This window comes from Hyaloscypha bicolor (genome assembly GCF_002865645.1).
Source record: "Hyaloscypha bicolor E unplaced genomic scaffold K444scaffold_57, whole genome shotgun sequence".
NCBI lineage: Eukaryota > Fungi > Ascomycota > Leotiomycetes > Helotiales > Hyaloscyphaceae > Hyaloscypha > Hyaloscypha bicolor.
In genome coordinates this window covers 1142026-1165635 of record NW_020194559.1, presented here as the reverse complement: position 1 = coordinate 1165635, position 23610 = coordinate 1142026, and the positions used below count along the sequence as shown (strand labels likewise).

The 23610-nt window shown below is 48.0% G+C and overlaps 7 protein-coding genes across 7 annotated transcripts; 4 read left to right on the top strand and 3 right to left on the bottom strand.

Annotated features, from left to right (window-relative positions):
* Positions 1-6527: 6527 nt before the first annotated feature.
* Positions 6528-8437, bottom strand: K444DRAFT_560497 (uncharacterized protein). Its single transcript, XM_024876902.1, has 2 exons — positions 8020-8437; positions 6528-7875 (listed from the first exon to the last, which is right to left on the bottom strand). The coding sequence occupies exons 1-2, from the start codon at positions 8258-8260 to the stop codon at positions 6686-6688; spliced, it is 1431 nt and encodes a 476-aa protein (XP_024737945.1). The 5' UTR covers positions 8261-8437; the 3' UTR covers positions 6528-6685.
* A 536-nt stretch (positions 8438-8973) lies between these two features.
* K444DRAFT_612303 (U6 snRNA-associated Sm-like protein LSm7) lies at positions 8974-9518 on the top strand. Its single transcript, XM_024880100.1, has 2 exons — positions 8974-9033; positions 9115-9518. The coding sequence occupies exons 1-2, from the start codon at positions 8991-8993 to the stop codon at positions 9312-9314; spliced, it is 243 nt and encodes an 80-aa protein (XP_024737944.1). The 5' UTR covers positions 8974-8990; the 3' UTR covers positions 9315-9518.
* A 32-nt stretch (positions 9519-9550) lies between these two features.
* On the bottom strand, positions 9551-14840 carry K444DRAFT_612300 (PAB-dependent poly(A)-specific ribonuclease subunit PAN3). Its single transcript, XM_024880099.1, has 9 exons — positions 14639-14840; positions 14351-14487; positions 14163-14280; positions 11680-11813; positions 11528-11631; positions 11292-11477; positions 11104-11248; positions 10902-11057; positions 9551-10856 (listed from the first exon to the last, which is right to left on the bottom strand). The coding sequence occupies exons 2-9, from the start codon at positions 14418-14420 to the stop codon at positions 9820-9822; spliced, it is 1950 nt and encodes a 649-aa protein (XP_024737943.1). The 5' UTR covers positions 14421-14487; positions 14639-14840; the 3' UTR covers positions 9551-9819.
* A 151-nt stretch (positions 14841-14991) lies between these two features.
* On the top strand, positions 14992-16836 carry K444DRAFT_588517 (uncharacterized protein). The gene is made up of 2 exons (XM_024878061.1): positions 14992-15297; positions 15351-16836. The coding sequence occupies exons 1-2, from the start codon at positions 15163-15165 to the stop codon at positions 16740-16742; spliced, it is 1527 nt and encodes a 508-aa protein (XP_024737942.1). The 5' UTR covers positions 14992-15162; the 3' UTR covers positions 16743-16836.
* K444DRAFT_385474 (uncharacterized protein) lies at positions 16698-17599 on the top strand. The gene has a single exon (XM_024872381.1). The coding sequence runs from the start codon at positions 16897-16899 to the stop codon at positions 17515-17517; it is 621 nt and encodes a 206-aa protein (XP_024737941.1). The 5' UTR covers positions 16698-16896; the 3' UTR covers positions 17518-17599.
* Positions 17600-19537: 1938 nt separating this feature from the next.
* K444DRAFT_385447 (uncharacterized protein) lies at positions 19538-20389 on the top strand. Its single transcript, XM_024872380.1, has 2 exons — positions 19538-19957; positions 20011-20389. Exons 1-2 carry the CDS (start codon positions 19645-19647, stop codon positions 20136-20138), a joined length of 441 nt encoding a protein of 146 aa, XP_024737940.1. The 5' UTR covers positions 19538-19644; the 3' UTR covers positions 20139-20389.
* Positions 20390-20793: 404 nt separating this feature from the next.
* On the bottom strand, positions 20794-22246 carry K444DRAFT_652489 (NAD(P)-binding protein; the record flags this gene model as incomplete). The annotated part of the gene is made up of 6 exons (XM_024885800.1): positions 21850-22246; positions 21386-21673; positions 21320-21335; positions 21150-21287; positions 20902-21080; positions 20794-20871 (listed from the first exon to the last, which is right to left on the bottom strand). The coding sequence occupies exons 1-6, from the start codon at positions 22006-22008 to the stop codon at positions 20794-20796; spliced, it is 858 nt and encodes a 285-aa protein (XP_024737939.1). The 5' UTR covers positions 22009-22246.
* Between the last annotated feature and the right edge of the window lie 1364 nt (positions 22247-23610).

Here is a 23610-nt window from a genome sequence, read left to right as displayed (position 1 = left end):
ACCGGTATCGCCGAAGGGTAATGGGAATAAATCCCTTACTTTAGACACTTTTCCTCTGTTTTTACACTTCACTCTCCTGTATCTAGTCATTCTACAGATTATCAACCTCCAACATATCGATTTTCCATTAATAAATCGATCACTTTCCAATAGGTTCTGAGCCCGGCTAGTGCTTTACTAAGCGATCCAAGCGTCACTTGACATTAGTACTCGCTTGTCCATTCCAAAACCATTTCCAAAAAATCATCAAAATCGTCAATTTTGGTGAATTTCACCCATTAGTTCGGCTTCGCGTCAGCAGAATTCGCCAAAAACACAGCCATTTTCGGCCAGAAATTCTCCGCAAAATCCAATATGCCGGATTCCAAAAAATCAACCCATATCACCTATAAAGGTACGAAAATTGAGCCTCTCTCGGACGACAATATCTACTCCTGGATAAACAACGCTATGAACCTCTTTATCGTCGAAGATCTATGGCAATTTGTCGATCCTGATCAAGCTCCTGCTCTTATAGAAGCAGGCCCAAAGGACGATAAATCGATTACTCGTTAATTTGCAATCGCCAGAGCGGTACTAAGTTTACTTATTACCCACGATACCTGGCAATAATTCAAGGAAATCAAGCTCGCATACCAAATTTGGAGCCAGATTCAAGCTAAAGCTGGATAGCTAAAAGCTTAAAAGGAAGCCCTATACCTTTAATAAATGGAAACTATCACGTTTAATACTACTATGGGAATGGACGACTTTATTAACCGCATTAGTCGCAAAGTAGCTAAAATCAAGGGGGTAAATAGATCGATTTCGGACGTTTCTGTATCCGGATACCTGATTCGTGGCCTCCTAAAGAAATACGACTTATACAAGCCCCTCCTGAATTCCATCAGAGCTGACGTCGATAAATTAAAGCTGGAATTACTCAAAGCGGACGCTTCCACTAAGGAGGAAAAGCTCAGGGCTAAACCTCCCGCTTTTAACCCAGATATCACTCTAAAGGCACTAGCTATCCAAGGGGATGGTGAAAATCAGTCAAATAATAAGCCGAAGCGTGGAAGAGATCCAAATGCCTATTATACGTTCTACAAATTCAAAGGACACGATATTAAAGATTATACTACGTATAAATTAGCCCAGGATTACTTTAATTCCAATGGAAAGGACTCTAATTCCACTAATTAGGAGGCGCTATTAGCTCTATTAGCTCTATTAACTATCTATAAAAAGGCCTATACTGCCAAAAAATCAACTACTAGAAAATCGACATTCAGTGCCCTGCTCAGTAGCTAATCACATGACGACAATTTTGCGAATATCTGGTATATTGATTCGGGCGCTACGGACCATTTTACGGGGAGTAAAAGCTCCTTTATTACCTATAAAGATATAGAACTATTCCCTATTACCCTTAGTAACGAATTTACGATTCTTATTAAGGGTAAGGGAACTATTATTCTATCTACCACTCCTGAGCTAAAAGTATAGCTAAATAACGTACTATATAGCCCCTAATTCCGAAACACGTTATTATTATCGATTCCCAAAATTACCCAAGCTAGAGGAAGCATTAATTTTTCCACTGGGAAAGCCCATATTATTAATGACGGAACGACTATAGTAACCGGTATATATAAACCATTCACTGGGTTATATTAGCTTGACTAATTTGGTTTAGGGCGTGCCCTAAAATCGTTAAAATCGGACGCGCTAGCCTCCCTGGAAACCTGGTACTAGAGATATGGCTACCTAAATACGAAGTATATCCTGGAATCGGTAAACCACGTTAATGGACTCTAATTCAAAAATCAAAACCCGTTTGACTGCGATCCCTGTAATATGAGCAAAATTATTAGGGCTAGTATGAGCGATTTATACCCTAAAAAACTGCTTCCAGGAGAGTATATCGCAATCAATATGTGGGGGCCATTAAGGGTAGCCTCCCTTAGTGGAAACACTTATATGCTGTCCACTACCTGTAAGGGATCCAAATATCGTATGGCAGCGTATAATTCGGATAGAAAGAGCTATTTTACCGATCTCCAAAATCAGGTTACCTTCTCTAAAACCCAAACTGGGAATAAAGTCAAATGCCTATGTCTTAATAATACTCCGGAATTTGTATCGGGCCAAATCAAGGAATAGTGCAAATTAAAGGGTATTCGCTTGGAACCAACTACTACTTATATGCCTGAGCAGAATAGTGTTTCTAAACGCAGTATGCGTATGATTATCGAATCAGAGCGTACGGAGCTAGAATAATCGGGCTTACCATACGAGTTTTGGGAGGAAGCCGCTACACATGGGATTTACGCCTATAATTAGTGCCACCTGCCCAAAATCGGTATGACTCCGTACGAAGCGTTTTATGGGGCTAAACCGGACGTTTCCAACTTACGCATATTCGGCTTCTTGGCATACGTTCATATACCTAAGGAAATAGCTTCATGGTATAAGCACATGGCCAAAGCCTTTAGGGGCATTTTTACCGGCTATGGTGGTTCTGGATACCGAATTTGGAACCCGCATAAGCGGATATTTGTCATTTCTAACTATTGTACTATTAAAGAACACGTCAAGGGAGTTTTACTCCTAAACCCAGCGTCCCAGCTATATAGAAGACTAGTGGGAACTACTACAGAATCTGATAATGGTTCCACCGATAATTCGGACAACCCCGATACAGATTACGGAGATACCATTATTATTAATACTGGAAATCAATAGCTTAATGATCCATCAGAAAACGATGGAGAAAATCACTCCGATACCGAAGGGGGTGCTACTGAAAACGCGTCACGTGACGCAATTAGGGGTGCTCCTGACCTAAGCGAGCCCCCTGAGCCCCTATTTGAGAACAACCAAGAACCTGTAGCACCCACAGGTGCTTCTAAACAGGGTTCTACAAATCAGGAGGCGCCCAAAATGGTCAGTTTTAGGGGTAAACTACTCCCTAGACGTCCGAAATCGACTAGAATTGCCGGGGAAACAGTGGATCACCGAGCTTTAATAGTTAGTAACCAGAATACAGAAGCTTCCAAAATTCCATCGTTAATTAAAGAAGCTCTCTCTGGTCTAGATGCCCATCTTTGGAGACCTTTAATTAAGAAGGAACTAGACTCCCATTTGCGGAACCATACCTGGGATCTAGTGGTACGAAAACACCAAAAAACCATCGGATGCCGCTGGATCTTCAAAATTAAGTCTAATGGACGCCACAAATCTAGGCTTATAGTACAAGGCTATACGCAAGAACATGGCGTAGATTACTTTAAAACGTTCGTACTAGTTACTAGACTTTCTACTATTCGAATCATGTTAGCCCTAGCGGCTAAATATGGGCTATATATCCAATAAATGGACGTTTAGATAGTGTTCCTATATGGAGAATTAGAAGAAGAGTGCTATATGGAACAACCTCCTGGTTTTACCAAAGGAACGAACCTTATTTGCCGCTTACGGAAGAGTATTTATGGCCTGAAACAAGCCCCTAGGGTTTGGTATCAGGTAATTGATCGTTTTTTCCACTCTATTGGGTTCTAGCGATCACTTAGTAATCCAGCGCTCTATATCTACCGGGAATACGAGATTAATTAGCTACTAATTCTAATTGCTATTTACGTGAACGACATGATTATTATAGGAAAAAACATGAACCATATTAATAGAATCAAAGCTCAATTACATCAGAAGTTTGATATGACTAATATGGGAGAAATTAAAACGCTTCTGGGTATGGAAATTATACGTTTGCGGGATGGTTCGGTGTTTTTACACTAAAATCGATATCTTATGGACATGCTCCTAAGGTATTAAATGGAAGGTTACATGCCTATTACCACTCCAATGGCCGAACCTATGGCACCTGATGGAATTAATATTAATATTACTAAATATTAAAGTCGAACTGGATTACTTATGTGGCCATTATTAGCTTCACGACCCGATTTCTGCTTTGCCGCAGGGTACTTAGGACGTTCCAATTCGTGTCCTAAAGCATCGCATGGTACCGCACAGAAGCGTATAATGCGATATATTAAGGGGTCACCTGATATGGGCATTCTATATAACGCTTCGTCTAATAAAGGGCTTATAGGGTACTCAGATGCCGATTATGGAGGCGATTTACAGGATCGCAAATCAACCTCCGGCATGGTTTTTATCCTATTTGGTGGTTCTATTAGCTGGGCTAGTACCAAGCAAAAAACTGTCGCTATAGCCACTGTTATAGCTGAATATGTTGCCCTGACGCCGGCAATTAAAGAAGCTTTATGGCTAAAGCAACTGTTTGAGGAAATATCGATTCCTATGGGCTTAATCGAGGTAAAAACGGACGCTCAGGGAGCTATGGATCTAGCTACGAACGCCCGATTTTCGCAAAAAACCAAGCATATCGATATTAGACACCATTTTATTAGGGACCATATTAATACCAAGGAAATCGATCTCAAGCACGTTCCTACGGGGGAAATGACGGCCGATATTCTCACCAAACCACTCCCTAGACCGGCTTTTGAACTGCTACGATCGAAATTGGGGCTTATTAGCCTCACTGACGTCGAACCTCGACTATAAGGAGGAGGCGTGTTGAAATTGGTACGCTACCATAGCTAGCTCACTAGTCCTTCCAGCACCAGGTTCAACCACTAATTTAGGGTTCTCCACTCTCATTTGTCATGCGTCACTCGCTGAGCTTACCAAGCTTACTAGTATATCGTCATTTTGATTACTTTTGATTTATTAGCTGATTAATAATGTATCGGAGAAAGCGGGCTCGGCATTACCGGTATCGCCGAAGGGTAATGGGAATAAATCCCTTACTTTAGACACTTTTCCTCTGTTTTTACACTTCACTCTCCTGTATCTAGTCATTCTACAGATTGTCAACCTCTAACATATCGATTTTCCATCAATAAATCGATCACTTTCCAATACATACCACCACCTCCAAAAGCCAAGCAGATCAGTACTGGGAGCTCTGCCGAAACGCCATCACCATAAACAAGAGATGCGACTTCGCGGTGTTTGCTGAGGCGTACAAGGACATGAGAGGACGGTGTCCGCAGTGTGTGAGAAAGTGGGTCGAGGAAGTTGACGAGAGGGAGGAGAAGGCGAGGGAGCAGTGGAAGGAACGGTTAAGGGCTACCGCCGCAAGAGGGAAAGGAGGGGAGACTGAGAAGTTGCGCTGATGGAGAGGAGGAAGAGGTTGAGATCGAGAGACTGTGTGGCACGAACTCTTTGAAGCTGGAGTAGTGGAGCTCGATCTTTCGGTCGAAGATGACTTTGGGAGTTTTGTGAGAGTGTACAAAAGGAGAACCGAGCTTGGCAAAGCATTCGAGCGAGGGCGACATGGACAAATTCTGAAAAGAACATTATGGCTGACTGTTTTCGCTGAAGTCACAATGGATAATAACAAGATCTTCACGGGAGGTTCTTCGTCTGGAGTGGGAGGGATCCGAAAGGATGGACACATGGCTAGCACCGATCATTCTTTCCTCTGGGAAAGCCTTCAATGCCACTTCGCCAGCGTCTCGAATTGCAATCCGGGAACACCAAAGGTATTCATGGGAGCGGGAGCAAAAATAATGGACTCAACAGTTGCTTCTTTTCTCCGAGACGTCCCTATTCCAATAAGCAGAAAAGTTCAAACCCCAAATCTTTACCTGCAACTTCTCCAAACTTTCCTCTAACACCACTTTAGTTCTCACTTCCTCCCCTCCCACTCCACCCCTCAAATATCCCTTCGTTTCCCCCACCGTATCTCCAGGCTGATAACACCCGCCACTCCCAGCAAAATGCCAAAAAGTCGATCACTAAACCACTCCCCAGACACAGGAATATTCCACCACATTTCCATGCCTCCCGTACCCATCTCCGTTAAATAAAAATCTGCAGTTTTGCCAATTTGTGATTTGGGCGTCTAAGGCGTCGTTTCTTTATCTTCGTCGGCTTTTGCCCCTCACTTTGCTCGCTTAGTGAAGAAACAAAGAAAAAGAGCAGAAAGAAGGTGGAAAACTGTAAGACGGAAAGGAGGAAAGGGGACAGATGGGCGGTTGCGAGGAGGAAGGAAATGAGTGAGTTGGGGGAAGTCATTTTAAAGACCTGGTAGAAAGGTGTTCTACATTCCGTCCGAAAGAGATCCCTTCCTTCTTATAAATGTACTGGGAATGGGATGAGGCGAAGCAACGACGAAGCCTTAGCTGATGTTGGCAGAAGAAGTACGTTTAATAGGCTTGGAAGTGAACCAACTTATGGAACGGCGTTGGAAGTTGTTGGCTAGACTCCATTGGCTGATTTGGAAGAATCTCGGCCCGTTCCATGTAGTTGGAAATAATTTGCCACTATTATGCCGGGTAGAAATATCTCCGTAGCATCCCCGCGAATAAGTTGTTTGTAGTCGACAAGGCCAGATCGAATGAATTGGACAACAGACTGGAGAACAAGTGAACACGGGGAACTCCCACTTTGGTAGTGCGCGGTAACCGTTTGCGGATTTAGGATACGGATTGGAATGAAGAAAATAGATTATTCCGCGAAGGAGGTTGGAGGAGGAATTGTCAATTAGCTATTCGTGGTCTACACTCATAAGCCAGGACTTCTCCCGCAACCACCCCGGTCATAGGAGCTCTTCATCCATGACTTCACGATCGTACAACACGTAAACCATCCATCATCGTTATCTCATCATTCATCTGCTACTCGCGGCAGCAGCAATATGCGTCAACATAGCAAGATCGTTCAAATTCCTGTCCTGCTTCTCTTGATGGTTCGGTTGCTCACCATCTTGAGAAATCATCATCGCCACTCCTGGGCCCTCCGCTATACCTCTAGTGCTAAGACTAGGATCAATATGATCTGCATGAACCTGGCCATTCTCGCTTCCGGCCGAATGAGGCTGCTGCAAAGTCGCTGATAGTTGCGGTACATAATCCAATTCTCCTTCTTTAATGTCTTTCCAGCTGCACTTCGCGTGTTTCTTTGTGCATGCTTGACAAGCAGTGAGATGCTTCGTGCAATCGAACTTCAGCCTTCGACATCGATCGCATGGAGGATAGATGGCGTCTCCTCTACTCAATTTCTCGATCTTAGAAGCCATTAGGATTCGGTATTGGCCTTCGGTACCATCTTCGGAGGGGGTCAGGGGATGAGACATGCGACGAGAATCTACTTCTTGACCGTTGAAAGTGTGAAACCCGGCATCGGTGCTGATTCGACTTGCCTTCGGACGCGGTTGTGACATTGAGGGTCGGCGTTCATCGGATAGAAACTGTTCAAGGAGCTGCTGTTGGATCTTTGCTGGTTCACCGTTTGGTGGAATTGAAGATCTGGCGTTGACGGCAGAGAATGGTTGTGGTGAGAAATGTTGAGATGAGACCTCATCAGCGACTGGTTGGTCTGCAGCCTTTCGTAATAAGACAGCGGCTTTGCGTCCTTTGAGGTGGTAGTTGAGCTGTCTTGCTTTGCTGGCTACGGCATCGGCTTTCTTGATAAGCATCGTCAGCCGATTCTCCAGGATATTCAGTGTTCCCAGTTCAGCGGTCTCGTCTTCAGGAATTGGCTGTGTTGGTATCATCCGCTCGGGTGCGCCAGACTGGATTAATCTGTAATCATCCTCTGTGATCTCGACTTGTCCTCCTTTGATCCAGAATCGACAAGCCCTTGCCCCAGGATTCGACTCGCTGAGGACAAACTCGGCCGGGTTGGTGCGAGCAAATGTGACGATGTCAAGCCAAGAGACTGGTGATTGATCTAGGCCAAACGATGGCGAGGTGATCTTGATAGGACCATCGAACAACTTCTCGAAGGACTTTAGCAGCAGAGGACCAACGAGCTTGGCACCAAGATTGGCTGCGAGGCTTTCGTGACGTTGGAGAACACCTGCAGAGATCAGAAAAGCTCAAAAAATCCTATTCCCATGAAAGGAAAAATATCGAATAATCCAACGGAAGAATTTAACGCTTCAAACCCGGCGGAGCTTCCCCAAGCTCCCAAATCCCGTGACCGGCCTCTTCGTTCACATACCTTCATAATCATCAATCATCCCCAGCACATTCGCAAACGTCTCCCCATCCCCCTCAATCAACCTCAACCTCTCCGCCTTCGCGCGGACCAAATAATTGATCTGCGTCACATTCCCGATGCCGATTTTGGGCACCCCAGCAGCGGATGCAGCAGCAGGTCTTCCTTCCTCTGCACTGGCACCAGGAACAGGGCTGCGTTTTCGCTTTAGGCCAGCTTGGTGTTCGCTATTTGGGGACTCCATTTTGGAAGCAGCTGATTTACGTAAACCGGTGGAGGCGGCGATGTATTCCTGCTGGTGGTCAGGATGCTTCAGGCGGGAGCGGGGCGGAGCGTGCTTGCTTTGCTTCACCGGACACGTGAATTCCCTCCTCGCGCAGGCCTCGGTATAATCCGAAGTCAATCCACGGGTGGAGGATACGGAGAGATATTATTGCAATCGTCGACTCCTTCTCGTCTCCCTCGCGCGCTGTTCCGTCGTCGTGGGGTGGGTGATACGTGAAGAGAGGAGAGGAAGGAAGGAGAGCGGATGCCCATCCTCCGCGGCGGCTTCCTCGGTTGCGTTGCGGCGCTGCGACACGTGATATGAAATCTTCCGCCGCTCACTAGGCTCGATTGGGTCAGAGGTCCATGCCTCCATAATTCTTGAGCCTCAACTCCACCCCACCGCGCGGACATCAAAAGCAAGGAGCATTCGAGATCCATGCACCTTAATGTCGGAACGAGGTCAACATCGAGGAGGACGGGGTGGCGGTAGAAGTTTGTGTTCCCCTTTTCATCGCCTCATCCTTCTCCTTTCCTTCTCCTACTCATCCCTCCACCGCTGGAAGCGGCAACAAGAAAGCTAACAATTCAAAGGTGAACACCGCGGAGGACGAGGTGGCTCTCGAGGCGGACACGAAGGCCGTGGTGGCGGACACACCGGCGATCGCGAACGGCCAAAGAAAGAAAACATCCTCGACCTGGGAAAGTACATGGATAAGAAGATCTGCGTGAAGTTTACTGGTGGGCGGGAAGGTATGTCTTTCCCTCCCCTCTTCACGCCACAAGCTTTGGAATTGGTAGAAGGATTGAAGCTGATGGTTATATTCTGAACAGTTACGGGAACACTGAAAGGCTACGATGCGCTCATGAACTTGGTGCTTGATGATGTGGATGAGGTTGTGCGCGACGATGAAGGCAACACTTCGGCTCGTCCCCTTGGTCTTGTGGTGGCGAGAGGAACGCTACTGGTTCTTGTAAGCCCTGTCGATGGTAGCGAGGAGATAGCGAATCCGTTTGTGCAGGCGGAGGAATGATGATTCAATCGAGGAGAGGAAGTCACGAAGAGGTTACGGGAACGCAAAGGGCTGCAGCGAAGTCTGCTTTACATGATGGATCGGTGGGAACAAAATGGCGACTGCAGATGCAACCGATTGCAAAATGGGAGGAAACACTAAGGGCTTTAGCATAGATTTGCAATGGAGCGAGGATCGCGATGAATGAAATGTAGAGATTTGCATCTCGATGCATGACGCTCTGCAGTCTTTTTGGATTCTCTGAAATTATTCTTGCCATGACTACGGAGCGCTACTTACTAACTTGAACCGATGAATTTGCAAATGTTTTTGATTATAATTGCTTGCTTGCTTGCTTGCTTCTCTCTGCATACGTTTCTCGTGAGCACTGAATATTTCTCCCCGCTGCTGCATTCATTCCACCTGGCAGCTCTTCAGCTCGTCAGTGCAAGCAAATATCTTTGCTTTCTGATGATTCATATACCGATAATACCTCATACATATCCAAGGCCATCGCCCTCCTCCTCTAATACCTCCCCCCCTTGACGACAGTCGCCGGCTTGGACAACTCGGCGAATGCCAGCTGGATCTGCTTCTTCAACTCCTGATACGTGACAATGATACAATCCTGCTCATCTCGACTGATAAGTCTGATCTCCTCCTTTGAGCCGGCATCCAATTTGTTCAGATGGGTCAGAATATATCCCAGGTCGACCTGTGGTCGCAGGGTGACAGGGTCGCGTGCGTGAAACAGAAAGTCTCGGAACAGCTTCAAGATGTAGCGTTCACCAACCTCGCTCCACTTTTCCTGTCCGTCGTACTCAGGTCGCTCATTGATCAAGCCAAGCTTAGTCACGAGGCGGAACAAACGACCATTCTCAAGTTCTCCAGCCAGGACGGTATTGAGAGCATCATTGGCATGGAGAGACGCATCGTAGGATGATACGAGGTGACTCGAAATGCTGGCCAGAAAGTCATTGATATTCTTCGTAGCTGGTACGTGAGCTGGAGTCAGGAGCCAAACGATTGCGCTACGGAAGTCAGGTGTGTAAGCACGCAGAAGCTGCTCAATGGAGACCTTTGCGTTGATGCTGATGTGCTGATTATTGGCGGCAATCGAGAGCATGAGCCTTCCAAAGTGGAGGAAATCTTCTTGTTGCAGCTCATGGATTGGACGATTGGCCTCGAACTGAACGACATCAAGCACAGCGCACCCACTGAGACGAACACGGTTCTTTTCGGTTAGGATAACCTTGCTTGCTTCAAGACAACGAACCGCTAAATTGTTGCCATGGACTGCCTTGATAGCTGAAGCGATTTGGACAATGTAAGACCACAGAACCTGTTCGTTGGCAGGTGCACGATGACCGTAGCGATTGGTTGGCGAGAAATGGTGTTCAGCGAGCGTCTTAGACATGGGGTGGTAGTTGTAGACGAAGATGAGAGAGCTGTCGCCAAAAGCTTGAGTAGTGAAGGAATTGATAACAGACACGACGCCGCCGTTGTAAATATGTTTCCACTCCTTGATACGTCCTATCGCTCCCGCGTTGCTCAGACGAAATCCTGCAGATCGTTAGCATTGACACCCAGGATTTCCAGGACAAGTACCTTCGAGTCGGCGCAGAACATAGTATTTACCATCCTCCTTCTGAGCCTTGTAGACCCAACTTGGGAAACCAAAGACAGCAGCGCTCTTGTTGTTATTAGTGTCCAATGGGACTAAGCTGTGATATTTTTCCTTTTCAAGACGAGGGAGTCCAGAGTCTGCGCTCGTTAGATACAGAGAGTTGTTATATTCACGGAGACTTACTTGGCATTACTTGGCGGGTGGCCTCGGACTTTCTCTGGAGGTCTTCTCGAAGGCTATTGGGAATGAAGAAATCGTGGACAGTTCTTTGGTACGGGGTCAGATCCTCTCTGTGAGGTCCGATAGGGGCGTAAAGGTGGTATTGGAGCTTGACGCGTTAGCAAGGGAAGAATAAACACTGGGAGACCCACTGGCTGAGCGGGCGCGGCGAACGATGGTTGGGCTTGGTAGTAAGCAGCTCCATTGCTTGGCATGGCGCTGTTATCTGCTTGAAGGTATGGGTTATACGGTGCTGAAGGCATTGCGTCGGCGACCGAAGACATGGAGAACGGATCGTAGGGCATCTGCGCGTCTGGAGCAGTGCCGTTGGCGGGAGGCTGGAGCAGGATCAGCGCGATCTGGACAGAGAGAAGGGGGTGGGACTCACGTTTGTAGATATATCATAAGTCTGCTGCGGTGTGAACTCCTTAATCTGTGCAGGATTGAAAGTGGCCGGTTCTGTCTCTGCTTGCGGGATCGGTGTTACGGTGCCTTCGCTTGTCAGCCTCTCCTACGAGGCAGATCGCGGAACTTGCTTACCACTGGCCAAGCCGCGAGGAGTGAAAGGAGCCGCATTTACAGCTTGGGATGATATTGCAGAACTCTTGCCAGGGGCGGAGAGAGTGGCTGGCGTGAATGCAGGGGAGTCTACACTTAGAGTCTTCTTCGCCGACCTGTTTAGTGGATTGTTAGCAAGAGGGCCTATCTGTGGCGGCGGACGCTTCGGCGATTGCTTCGTAATGAAGTCTCTCCAACCCGGACTCGAGCGATCCATCGGACTGTCAGGAGAGATTGAGCGGTCGTCCTCCAGTTGTTGAACAATTGTTTCGGTCACCCCCATCGCAGGAGGGGCTGGGTTGGGTGGGGGCGGTGTCTTCTCTTGGGGACTTTCGTAGAAGCGATCGGGGCTGTCTAGCCGTAGACACGGTTTGTCCATGCCGTCGTGGATGGGTCGAGGGGTGTAGCGGGAAGGTCTGACAGGTCTCGGCCTCTGGGAAAGGGCGTACTCTGTCGAAATGGGGACATAACAGTTGCGGTTTGATTCGGGGAGGAGCGATGGTGGGACAGTTCCAGGGAGCAAGGAAGGCGTTGTCAACCTTGTTTACGCAACCATGCAGGCGAGTCATCGGATTTTCACCGCCCTGGAACCTAGGATCTCCAAACAAGCATCATTCTCTCGAGGTACCCACGAGGCTTTCAGATGCTTCGCGATGCCTGCTGACGCACGTGACAGTTACTGGAAGTTTTCGAAGCCTCGGGATATCCTTCAATGCAATACCAACAATAGACGGTGCATCGATTCCGAACCAATATATCCACGGTGGATGGACAATCAAGAACAATCCAACGACGCTGCTTTGGCTAAGAGGGGTGGCAGGACAAGTAGGGGGCATGCCCAAGCCATGTGAAGTCTGGCGCGTGCCGGGGGATGGAGAGAGTTGTGCCAGAGCAAATAACGGAGTGAGTCCAAGGGAGGCAGTACAGAAGGTCTTGCGAGTGCTTTCTGGAAGAGCATGTGCGAGGCTAGAGTTGAAAACTCCGCATGAAGTCTTAGGCGTGGTTTGAAGGAGGATTTGCCAGTAAAATGAGCTAAACGTCGAGGGAGACGTCTAGCGCGTGCTTGCTGACTTGCAGCATAATAGTTATGACTCTATTTGTCAAGTGGCAAACATGGGAGAGATCAATTTTCGAAGCGTTGTGTAGGAGGTACGTCGGACTGAATTGTAGCAGCAGTCTGGGGGCATCTAATTCTTGCGCGGGTGAAGCGTTCAAGGGGACCCGAGCAAGAGCTGTGAAGATAGAGAAGGAAGTTGATGGAGAGATGATTGCGGGGTAACGCGGTGGAACTGGAGCTGGAGGTACTTCCCGGGATGTGAGGAGAGAAGCTGGAGTATAGTTGCTGCACAGTATGGAGTTTTCTTTTCGGGGCAATACTGGCCGGGAAGCAGCCGCGGTGTGGAGGCGTTGATGCGTAGAATGGCGGGGAGAAGTTCCAGATGCCCCAGCTTATTCAAAGGTTTGCCGACACAATAAGAGCCATGACCTCTAGTGTCCTCTATCGTCAAGAATTTTGACTTGAGCCGAAGGAGGTTGGATCAGCTGATTTGCTTTGCTCCTGGAAGTTTCTGTGCTGCATGGCGCACGAGCGAAGAAGCGGTAAGTGGTACAGCAGTGCCGGTGAAGAGACGAGCTCGTAAACCAAGTCTGGTAGTTTTGCAGTACCAGAATAACACGGGAGCAACAATGGGCAGTACAACAGGAGCCAGTCATACGGTATTTGAGGATGATTCGTCCAGCGAGGTTGGCGGTGTTGTGCAGGATGTGTATGCTGGGAATAGTCAGCTTGCGCCTCCCAGCAAGGAAGTAGATGGGAAGTCACGTACTGGTAAAGCCCAAGTGGGGAGAGGCCCTGCTTGACGGAGAGAACGAGAGACTGTTCGAGGGATTCCGCCTGGTCTAGTGTGCCATTACCAGGTCTGCACACGAGGGATGGTCTGAGGGTGCTGCTTATACCGCTGCTTATGAAGCAGCTATTGAACGATCGTCTCGAGATATAAGAGCGTTCGACAGCAAAGCTGCGAGTGAAGCTTGCTCGATGGCTCCTCGGAGAGGTGTTCAGAGAATGGCTGAAGTTATAAAGCGAAAATGTGGTGCATGAAAGGAGGTGGTGAGGTGCTCAGCACCTGGGTCCAGATAAACGTCATCCCAGGTCTTCGCCAGTGAAGACTAAGCACCCAGCAAATTGATGCTCCTCTACGCAGATCAAAGTCTCTCCCCCTTGTCCAAGCCTGGAGATTTTCGTGGGGCGATTGAAGGGCGTCCGTATGTGTACCGGAGGCACTGTTGTTTTGCGCAAATGCTCCAGATACTTGTGATACCGCTCCTCCACAGACGGCCGAAGTTTTTGGCTGTCTGCAAAGTCCTTATTTGCCCCTCGGGAGGTCGAGAAGAGTCGAGCAAGCCAGTCCGGTCGATCCTGAGCTGAGGTCCAAGTCCAGCAGGAAAGAAGAGAAAACACTTACATATCAGATGGCAATGAAAGGGTTTTATTTGGATCATGGTTGAAAGCGCAACCTTGATCCTCATACCGACAATGGCCATATATCAACACATTTCTGCAAAGAGTATCCTTTGCATTATCTAGGTCGTGTTCCATCAGTCCCCGATGTCCTGTCTTTACCTAGATCCGCGATCGGCAGAGCCCACGTACCTCGTCCCTTTGGTCTCGGGGAACTTGCAACCTTTCGCTGGTCGGGCTGATTGAATCGGGTAGAGGCCATCTTGTACTGTGTTCTTCGCCCGACTTCCTGCTTTATCTGCCACAACCCCTAGGACACGTTACGAACCCTGTACTCCCGAGTTAGCCGTGTCCAGCAATTGCCTTCGACTAACAAAGGAGTATCTTGCGATGCAGATCGTTAGGTGGAGGACGGGGACTCGGCCGGTTTGGAGGCAGGCTGAGGGAATCGAGGCAAGGCTCTGGTAGGAGCTGACATACTTGATTCTGGCGAACATTTCCCAGGTTGCGGTTCGAGTTTGGAGGGGCTTGGCCCATCGAGGAGGAATAGAAGAAAGAGGTTCTGCTATGTCGGTGAAAGGGGGGAGGCAGTCACAGATGCATTGTGACAATTCCTCGACACGATCGGTGGATGTGTTTAGCAGAGAGGATCACTCAATTCATTGCAGTTCAGGGTTTACGCGGGGCCGTCCTCGCATACTTGGCATCAGCCTCAGAAGGCTGATGCTGACCCTAGTCGGCTCTGGCAATAGCGCGCGGTGTTGCAGGATAATCCGGCGCCGATGGGGGCTAATGATTAATCCCTGCAAGGACGATATCTGTACAATGACCGACTCTGCTCCTGCATTTGACATCTGGACTGACATCCTAATTTTTTTTAACATTCCCTCCAACCGTATTAATAACCCTCATACACTCGTTTCTTTGTGAAGGCCCCCACCTTGCGGCCTGACATGTCTGTCTGAGACCACACACTGTCTGACCACCACCCCTCTTCTCCAACAATGGCGACACCGGACATCGACATCAGCCGGCTGTCAGAATCGCAGCAGCTTGCCCTGCAGCAGTACACCTCGGTCACAGACCAGGACGTCAACGCAGCTATTCCGCTGCTGCAGCGCTCGCAATGGAATGTTGAGGTGAGGTTTTGCAGCTTCTCTGCGGTCGCATGCATGTGCTGATGTTGGAACAGATAGCAATCGCCAAATTCTTCGATGGGGAAGGCCCTGACCTAGTGGCGGAAGCTCTCGCAGCACAGAGTGTCCCTCCGCCTCGAGCTGCAAGACAAGAGAACCTCCAACACAGTCTGCTGCATGGCCATGCTTCCCGACCGAGGCAATCCGACTCCGCGCCTCGAATAGTCCCACAAGCCGATGACGAAGTAGTCCGAAGACCACCCTTCCTCCTCGCCCTCCTCTTTGCCCCATTCAGCATGCTCTACAAACTCTTCTCGACATCCTTCGGGCTGTTCTCTTTCCTATTCCCATTTCTGCCAAGAGCATTACGTCCGGCTACCACGGCTGGCACGGCAAGAAGAGCCAACACGGCTGGAAGGAGGTCCCTGAAACCCAGAGACGCGTCGGCGCGGTTAAAGCGCGAATTTGAGGAGGAATACGGAAGCAACAGTCTGCCATTCTTCGAAGGAGGATACGCACAAGCACTCGACCTCGCAAAGAAAGACCTCAAGTTCCTCCTGATCATCCTCCTCTCCCCCGAACACGACGACACCTCCTCCTTTATCCGAGATACCCTTCTCTCCGCCGAAGTCCAGACCTTCATCAACGACCCATCGACCAACATAATTCTCTGGACTGGCGATGTTCGAGACTCCGAAGCCTACCAAGTTTCTTCCGCCTTGCACTGCAACAAGTTCCCATTCACAGCAGTTGTGGCAAACGATCCCGCTGTAAGCAGCACGAATATGTCCGTCATTGCGAGAGTTACTGGGCCGATGGATGCAAGCACATATCTCGCCAAGATCCGAAATACAATCTCAACGCACGGGGAGCAATTGGCCAGAGTACGGGCATCGAGAAATGAGCAGAACTTCGAGAGGACCTTGAGGCAGGAGCAAGATTCAGCTTATGAACGATCACTGGCACAGGACAGAGAGCGAGCCAGGTTAAAGAAGGAGGCAGAAGCTGCTGCCGCAGAGGGGGAGAGGAGGAAAAAAGCAGAAGCCGAGGCTGCGGAGACATTGGCAAAGGTGAAGCTGCAGTGGCGGAAGTGGCGAGCATCACGAATCGAACCAGAGCCAAGTGCAGACACGAAGGACGTGGTCCGGATAGCAATAAAGATGCCAGAACATCTGGAGGCCGCGAGGGTTACACGACGATTTAAGGGGCAAGATGACATCGAGAAGCTCTACGCTTTCGTGGAGTGCTACGAGTTCCTCGGCGACGAGTCTGTGAGCACGAAGGTCATCAAGCCAGAAGGCTACAAGCATGAATTTGATTTCCGGCTTGTGCAGACACTCCCTAGGGTCGTGTACGAGGTCGCTGAGGGTGGGACGATTGGGGAACGAGTCGGGAGGAGTGGAAATCTTATTGTTGAGCAGATCAAGCCCGACGAAGATGAGGAGTGAGATTTTGGTTTGATTTGCAGCATAGAATCTGCGAACTGTAATCTGTGTTCTATTAGAATCATCCAAGTCTTAGGCAACAATATGTCGTTCTTCCAATTTCTTGCATCTTACTTTTGTGCTTTTCTGGTTTGTTGCTTCTGCCACCACCTCCCCGATGCAGCCGTTTCTATCTCCTATTCACCTTTGCAGAATTCGCTTCGAGATCATGGCTTCGCACAAAGTCTTGGATTCAAAAATTACCCTCCTTCGTCCTTCCTTCTACAGCAACGCCTCGAAACAAGAGTCAAGATGTCAGCACACAACTAACCCTCGCATTAATTCGGCGCACAAACACCTTCTCCAGGTCAAGCTCCACAGTGTTATACGCCACAATTCCAAGCTCCTCAATTCCAAGCTCCAGCTCCTGGGGCTCCAGTTCCCCAGAATCCCCACGCGGCACGCCCCTCAAGGCGCTGGAGGTCCTGTGGCTGCTGTGGCTGCACCAGAGCCGCCTGTAGGTGGCCATGGCCACTGGGATGCGTTTGGATGGCGCCTTCCAAATCTACGTCCTCTACTAGCTAGCAATTTGTCTCCTGATGGACATGAAGCCCCGAACCCCGGCTTCCTGGCCCAGTTCCACTGCAGAGTCAAGCCCAGTAGGGAAACGCTGCATTCCCCGGCGCTGCTCCGAGTGTTGGGTATGAACATTGGTTCAATTGGAGCCGGAGCTTCGGTTCAGATTTATTATTGTTCAAATCATGCCCAAGTTTCCGAGCAACGTCAGAACCCAAGTTGAGCTTGGCCGTGGCTGCATAGTCAGGTAGATTCTTCTCTCACAGCATAGTTTAGTCGAGTTTGGATCATTCGCTGATCTTTGCTCTTTCTCAGCTCCTCAGGTTTCCTCCTCGAAGTTTCTAAGTTACAAAGATCAAGTCTACACTCAAGATTATAACAATATCGGATGCCGATGCTTGTGAGGAAGCTGTGTCTCCCAACCCATCCCTTCCTCGCTAGAAATCTCTTGCGGATGAAGTATTGGACATGGTCTCAAGATGTGCGCTGTACCTTTCCTCTCCAGGGCTGCAAATCCGAGCCTTGCTGCGTTCCGCTCAAGCGAGTACCGGGCAAGGCTCGAAATTGTACGTTCACAAGCTAGAATATAGTTGCATCCCTTCAATATGGCGCGGTACAGTTATCGGAGGCGAGTAAGAGAAGCTTTGGTTAAAAGCCAAGATCGGAGGTATGGTGCATCTCAAGATGCAGCCAAGTTACTAGCATGAATAGATTCTTCTGGACTTTCCAAATAAGTCTCGTCATGTGCCCGTTCCTTGATCTGTGCGTTCATTCCCGCTGAGGTGCTATATGGATCAGGTCTTGTCCAGAAATATCTTCATGTGATTAAGAGCCTGCGAGCAATCGGTGAGGATATCTAATGTAGCCGAGAGCTTTCGTGTCGTCAGCTCACAGTCGTTCGAAAGAAGCGACGGAGTAGGCATCGTGAAACGAGTTTTGTAAGTTCGTATTCGAATCAAAGAGGGGTAACCGTCCTGAAAAGAGTCTTGTAAGCTCGTATTCAAGTTCTTTTGTTCATTGGCTCCTTTACATCTGCTCTCAGATGGCACATGAACTGTGCATCAAACGATACAGTAGCTTGTCCCCTCGTCTGTAAGCACAGGAATGTGCTCGTCGATGATCGACACTGGACGTCAGGTGTTCACGTTTAGGCAACATGCAAACCGTCGCTGATGACTGCCTCCGATGAGGTTTCACCTTGATGCCACGCGAAGTTGCGTTGAACATTCTCCGTGAGGCTTCGCTTTGGCTTACTCAAAGCCACCACAAGCCAAGACTGCACTGCACATTGGCTGGACTACCGATTTTGTTCGCCTATATTTAGAACGCTGCTCTCCGGTTACAGGAGCTTCAAAATCAGTCGTGTGCCAGTGTCAGCAGAGGCTCTCATGATACGTTGCGACTCTTCCAGCTGGGAATCTGTTGTGTAAGTTCTTGTTCGCTCTTGGTTGGAATGACGTGAGCCAAAATACTTCGTACAATAATGATAACGCCCTAGTAATTAAGGTTCAAACCCCAGCTTGCTGGGAATTGACTTCACTCAATTGACTTGCGCCTCAAATGTCAAATAAGCGGGGTACATAGGCAAACTGCTACCCACAATGCTAGAGTATTAGATAATCGCTGCCATATTCCAAGATCTATGTCTAAAAGCTAGACAGAACATGCCGGGGATAAAAATAAATCTAAACTGTGATGCGCAGGGTGGCTGTTCCTCCAGCCTTACAAGTCACGCTTGGCACGCTTGGCATGCCGCCACTCCGAGGCTATGCCGAGGACAACCAAACTGCGTATTTGCTGGCCCCATACTCCAGCTTTGCGCCCTAAGGTAAGAGGATCTTCGGATGTGCGTCAGGGAAAATACGGCCGAGACCCAAATACTCCCATCCAACCAAGTGGCTCAGGACTTCAGTCAGAAATATCCGCGCCTCCGTCGTGTAACTATTTCGCTCTCACGAGCAAGCCCAGCTCAGCGGCTGCTGAGCCTCGTGTGCTCAATGACAACGCCGATTCCCATCTTGCATATTTTCCGTCAAATCAGGTGAGCAAAAACGGTATGTGCCTGCTCGGAATATTCTTTAACAAATCACAAGGCACACTACTATGAGGCCAAGGGCTCTGGGAGAGGCTGGGTGAGGCAGGATCCCATCACCGACATGACGCATGGCGTTAGGCATTCCTCACCAGCTCGTATGAAGGCAAGAGTAGACTTATTACCTGTGTGAACTCTATATAAAGAGTATTCTTATCTCCCGAACTATGTATCCATCAACAAGCAGTCCAAACTTCAAGTCTCATTATTCAACTCCACTTCTATCAACTTCCTCAAAGATTTCTCAAATCCTATAAAATGGTTTCCTTTACCGCACTTGCATCTGCCGTCTCCATGGGTCTTCTGGCCACCACAGCCAGCGCAGCCCCAGCCATCGGGGAAAGAGATCCAGTGCCACAACCACCACCAACCTGGTCCGTCATCGACCTGAGTCTCTACAAGACTCTCCAGGCTGGCTCCCAAAACCAATGCTGGTGGTGGGTGGACCAAGGCCACCCCCCTCCAAGCGAATTTGTGCCAAACACTCCGTCGGGAACCCACAGCGCTTGCCACAAATCAGACTTTTACAACCTCAAAATCGATCACATTGCTACGGGCTATAACTGCCAAGGTATTTCCACCCAAGCTCAAGTTTTGGACACAGCTTACTGACTCCTGCTACAGTCAAGGTCTACAGTGATGACAGTTGCGCCACCGGCGGTTACACGATCACGTATCCGACTGTGGGAGATTGCCAGTATCCTTCCGGCTCTCTCGTCAACTTCTACTCGTGGGAAGTTTTCTGCCAGTAAGCAGAGCATCAACGGTGGCAAAGAGTGGGATAAGATCGAACACATAGAATATGGTTGGGGACATGGACAGTCTGGGTATTTTTGACTTCTAAATTGTTTTATTAGGGTTTAGCGGGTTTGTTTCAGCATCTTGGTGTCACGGTAGCTTAGAAATTTATTAGCGCATTTGCAATTAGGCATACTTATCTCGTTCCTCGAAACTATGAGGACTTTTCCTGAAAACTATTCGTTGCATTTAAAATGTATGCTCCCTTTAGTCTATCCCACTTGATCGCCAACTTAATCGATTGCCACGTGACACACGACCCTTTCTTTCCCAACAGAACACTTAAAAAGATCTAAGCAACTTTGCGGCCAAAGTGAAAGTGTTGGGATGTCGGATGTCTCAGGCCGTTATAAGTTTAGCTCAAAGGGCATAATATGTCTTCCCCTCCGGAGAAGGCTGTTGATCTTGAAGTGCTGTGATTCAAGTGAATCAAGTGAGTCGCTTGGGCTTCTCGATGGATCTCTCTCCAAGTTAAGACAATCGTCGCATAAGCATTGAACCAAATATGAAGTTAATATGAGGAAAAAGAAACTCTATTAGCCTAAACTAGAACGCTTTTCTAAAGAAAACACAATATCGCTAAACCTCCTCTCCCCTATTTTATCTCGCTTAAGCCCCTAATCCCTTGCCACCGTTGAATGGCAAGATCGGCAACCAAGACGTTTGGAAGACCTTTCCAGCAACGATCTCATCCTTATGTTACTCCAACTCCTCAACATCCCAGTTCACGCCAACCATACTGCCTTTAAGGAAATCTGCTCTCGGCTGCGCAAGATACAGCGCGAGCATGCCGGTCAGATCCTCGTGATCGTGCGCAAACTGCAACCAGTAAGGGGTTGCCATTTCCGTGGGTGAGATTCCTGGCATTGTAGTGAAGACTCGAAGGGTTGGGTATTCTTTCGCGTCTGTTAGATTGGGCTATGAAAGAATTGGGAACTTGGAAGGGGAGCGGGGGTGTTGCCTACCTAGCTGGAGATGCTCGTTGAGTTTCTGCTCTGCGATCTTGCTAATGTTGTATGCTGAACCTCCTTCAGCCGTGATTCCTGCACGTCCAGACGAAACGGTGATGATCGTCCCAGTTGGTTTCTTGGGTTCGGGCTGAGCTTGGATGAAGTAGTGCGTCATATGTAAGCACCTTTGAGGTTGATCTCCTTCAAGAGGTGTTAGGCGTGCCCCAAATGTCTCAAGAATTAGAACTTACGATTCCAGTCCACCACTCGTTTGGGGCAGTCTCTCCAATGAGCTGGTCATCTTTGAGATATCCAGCATTGTTGATCAAAACATCGGCCGGTCTTCCAAAGGTGGTCTGCACTGAGGCAAAGAGGCTTTTCACTTGCTCTTCGGATGTAATGTCTGCTTTGACAGGTAAAACTTTGGACGATGGGCTGATTTTGTTGAGCTCGGTCGCAATTTTCTCAAGTGCATCAATTCTTCGTGCTGCGATCACGATGCCAGTAGCACCTGCACGAGCCCAGACCCTTGCAGCAGCCTGGAAAGCTGTCACGTGCTGCGCACAGGCGTATATATAGCTTCTTCACCGCCATTAGGGCACGATCATTCATACATATATTTACACAAACACACTACATTTCCACTTCCACAGCTTGTCCAGGCCGTGACAAAAGCTTAGCTATAGACGTTTGATCGTGAAGGGGATTTTCTTACGGCTTCAAGTCCACCGCTAGCTCCAGTGATGATTATGATCTTCCCCTTCTGTGAGTTTGATGGCTTGGAAGGGTCAATAGCTGGGTATGGGTCACGACGTTTGGTCGCGGTCGGCATGAAAGGGGTCGTAAACTGATCGGGGTCGACTTGTTGAGCCATTGTATCTGTCGTGAGTGTGCTTCAATTGAGGATTGAAGTATAAAGTGAGAAGCAATTGTACTATGGAGAGAGAAGGTTTGAAGATTCTGTTGTGGCCGATTGAAGGTGATATTGAAGTGATTGAGGTGAATATTCTAGGAGACGAAGGGCTATTACATACAGTATGGGTTCTAAGAGTGGATACTTCAACCTACTGCACAGTCCATGAATCTTGCGTTCTCAAACTGCTATAATTGATCGTTCCGTGCTGCCAAATCAAATGGCTGTGCATGCATGGAACCTATTGCCTCGTTGTAGACAGTCTTGCGTGGGTACCGCCACTCCTGCAGATCCATTTCTAGCCCGTGTACATGTTACAATATCAAGAATTGAATCCCTCGACGGAGGACTGTAACATGAAGCAGTATTATAAATCCGATTGCATGCCCAGGGGCTTAGGAGCAGAGTTGCTGGTGACTGCTGATCATTTCAAAACTAACACCAACGGAAGATTTATAACGGCATTTGCGCAGGAAGGCCCTGCTGAAACATGCTGTCGAATGCCAGTCGGAGCAATCATAACCAGACCCGATCACTAACGTGGCCGAACGCTGAATAATCCAAGTCTGGTTGGTCATTGGTTGCCGCCCTTGGTGGTACCCCGCTCAATACTTCATACTATCACGATTGGAGAAAGTAAAAGCAGCAAGCCGTGGAAGCCGGATTACCAATCATGAGAACCAGGAGCTGACCCAATTGGCCGCCCTGTGAAGTCGTCGGCAATTCGTCGGCCGTAACCGATTTCCAAGGCCAATGCACACCCCAAGCGAATACACACCCCAAATTTTCAGCCCACCTCGGACTTAATTAATTAATTAATTATTAAATAACCACACTATTAATCGGTCTAAAATTAAAGATATAGAGTAATTGAACTAGGTGTATTAAGTTGGCTAATCAGGATTTTTCATTTTCTAAGACGTTATAGTAAAATAATCTCCCTTCCTAATCGGGATATCTATACTATCCCTATAGCTTTAGAATCGTCCTCCTCTATAATTACCGCTTCCTGAGCCCCTAAATTCGATAAAATCGAAGACCCTACCCTCAATATTACTATACGAGACGGTTTGGCTTTCTTAGTAGCATTTCTAGCTACCGTAGCTGCCTTTCTTGCTACTGCCCTTTCCAAAACCTCTATTTTATACTTCTCTCTCCTTACTCCATTATTAATCTCTTTTTGCTTCGCCTTCCTTATCTTCTCTACTTCCTTCTCCTGCTTTTCTAAGGCATCTTTTATTACTTTCGTAATCTTTATATCTTCCTTTGCCTTCTATTTATCTAATTTATCTTATTTTACCTTTATAATCTTTATTTCCTTAAATAGTATTATAGCTAGTACTTTAGCTATTTCAAAGAACTAGGCCTTTTCTAAAGGCTCTCCTATTAAATTAAGCTTTTTCCCTTAATATCTCTTCTTCTTTTCAAGCTATAAAGCTTCTTTTAAATCCTTTATATAATACTCTATAATAGAAGCCTTTACTATATTCGACTTATTTGCTTTAGAAAGCTTATAAAAGGCCGCTTTAGATAGGTTCTTTATATAGATTTTTGAGAATTACC

What these genes read in the sequence shown, in the direction of transcription:
- K444DRAFT_612303 (XM_024880100.1), top strand. Translation starts at nt 8,991, where the DNA reads ATGGATAAGAAGATCTGCGTGAAGTTTACTGGTGGGCGGGAAG. An exon ending in GTTTACTGGTGGGCGGGAAG is followed by an intron (nt 9,034 to 9,114) that starts GTATGTCTTTCC and finishes TATTCTGAACAG; the next exon opens with TTACGGGAACACTGAAAGGC.
- K444DRAFT_588517 (XM_024878061.1), top strand. Translation starts at nt 15,163, where the DNA reads ATGGCGACACCGGACATCGACATCAGCCGGCTGTCAGAATCGCAGCAG. An exon ending in GCTCGCAATGGAATGTTGAG is followed by an intron (nt 15,298 to 15,350) that starts GTGAGGTTTTGC and finishes ATGTTGGAACAG; the next exon opens with ATAGCAATCGCCAAATTCTT.
- K444DRAFT_385474 (XM_024872381.1), top strand. Translation starts at nt 16,897, where the DNA reads ATGCAGCCGTTTCTATCTCCTATTCACCTTTGCAGAATTCGCTTCGAG.
- K444DRAFT_560497 (XM_024876902.1), bottom strand. Translation starts at nt 8,260, where the DNA reads ATGGAGTCCCCAAATAGCGAACACCAAGCTGGCCTAAAGCGAAAACGC. An exon ending in GATGATTGATGATTATGAAG is followed by an intron (nt 7,876 to 8,019) that starts GTATGTGAACGA and finishes TGATCTCTGCAG; the next exon opens with GTGTTCTCCAACGTCACGAA.
- K444DRAFT_612300 (XM_024880099.1), bottom strand. Translation starts at nt 14,420, where the DNA reads ATGGCCTCTACCCGATTCAATCAGCCCGACCAGCGAAAGGTTGCAAGT. An exon ending in CTTTCATTGCCATCTGATAT is followed by an intron (nt 11,814 to 14,162) that starts GTAAGTGTTTTC and finishes TCCACTAAACAG; the next exon opens with GTCGGCGAAGAAGACTCTAA. An exon ending in CACCCGCCAAGTAATGCCAA is followed by an intron (nt 11,058 to 11,103) that starts GTAAGTCTCCGT and finishes TAACGAGCGCAG; the next exon opens with ACTCTGGACTCCCTCGTCTT.
- K444DRAFT_385447 (XM_024872380.1), top strand. Translation starts at nt 19,645, where the DNA reads ATGGTTTCCTTTACCGCACTTGCATCTGCCGTCTCCATGGGTCTTCTG. An exon ending in TACGGGCTATAACTGCCAAG is followed by an intron (nt 19,958 to 20,010) that starts GTATTTCCACCC and finishes CTCCTGCTACAG; the next exon opens with TCAAGGTCTACAGTGATGAC.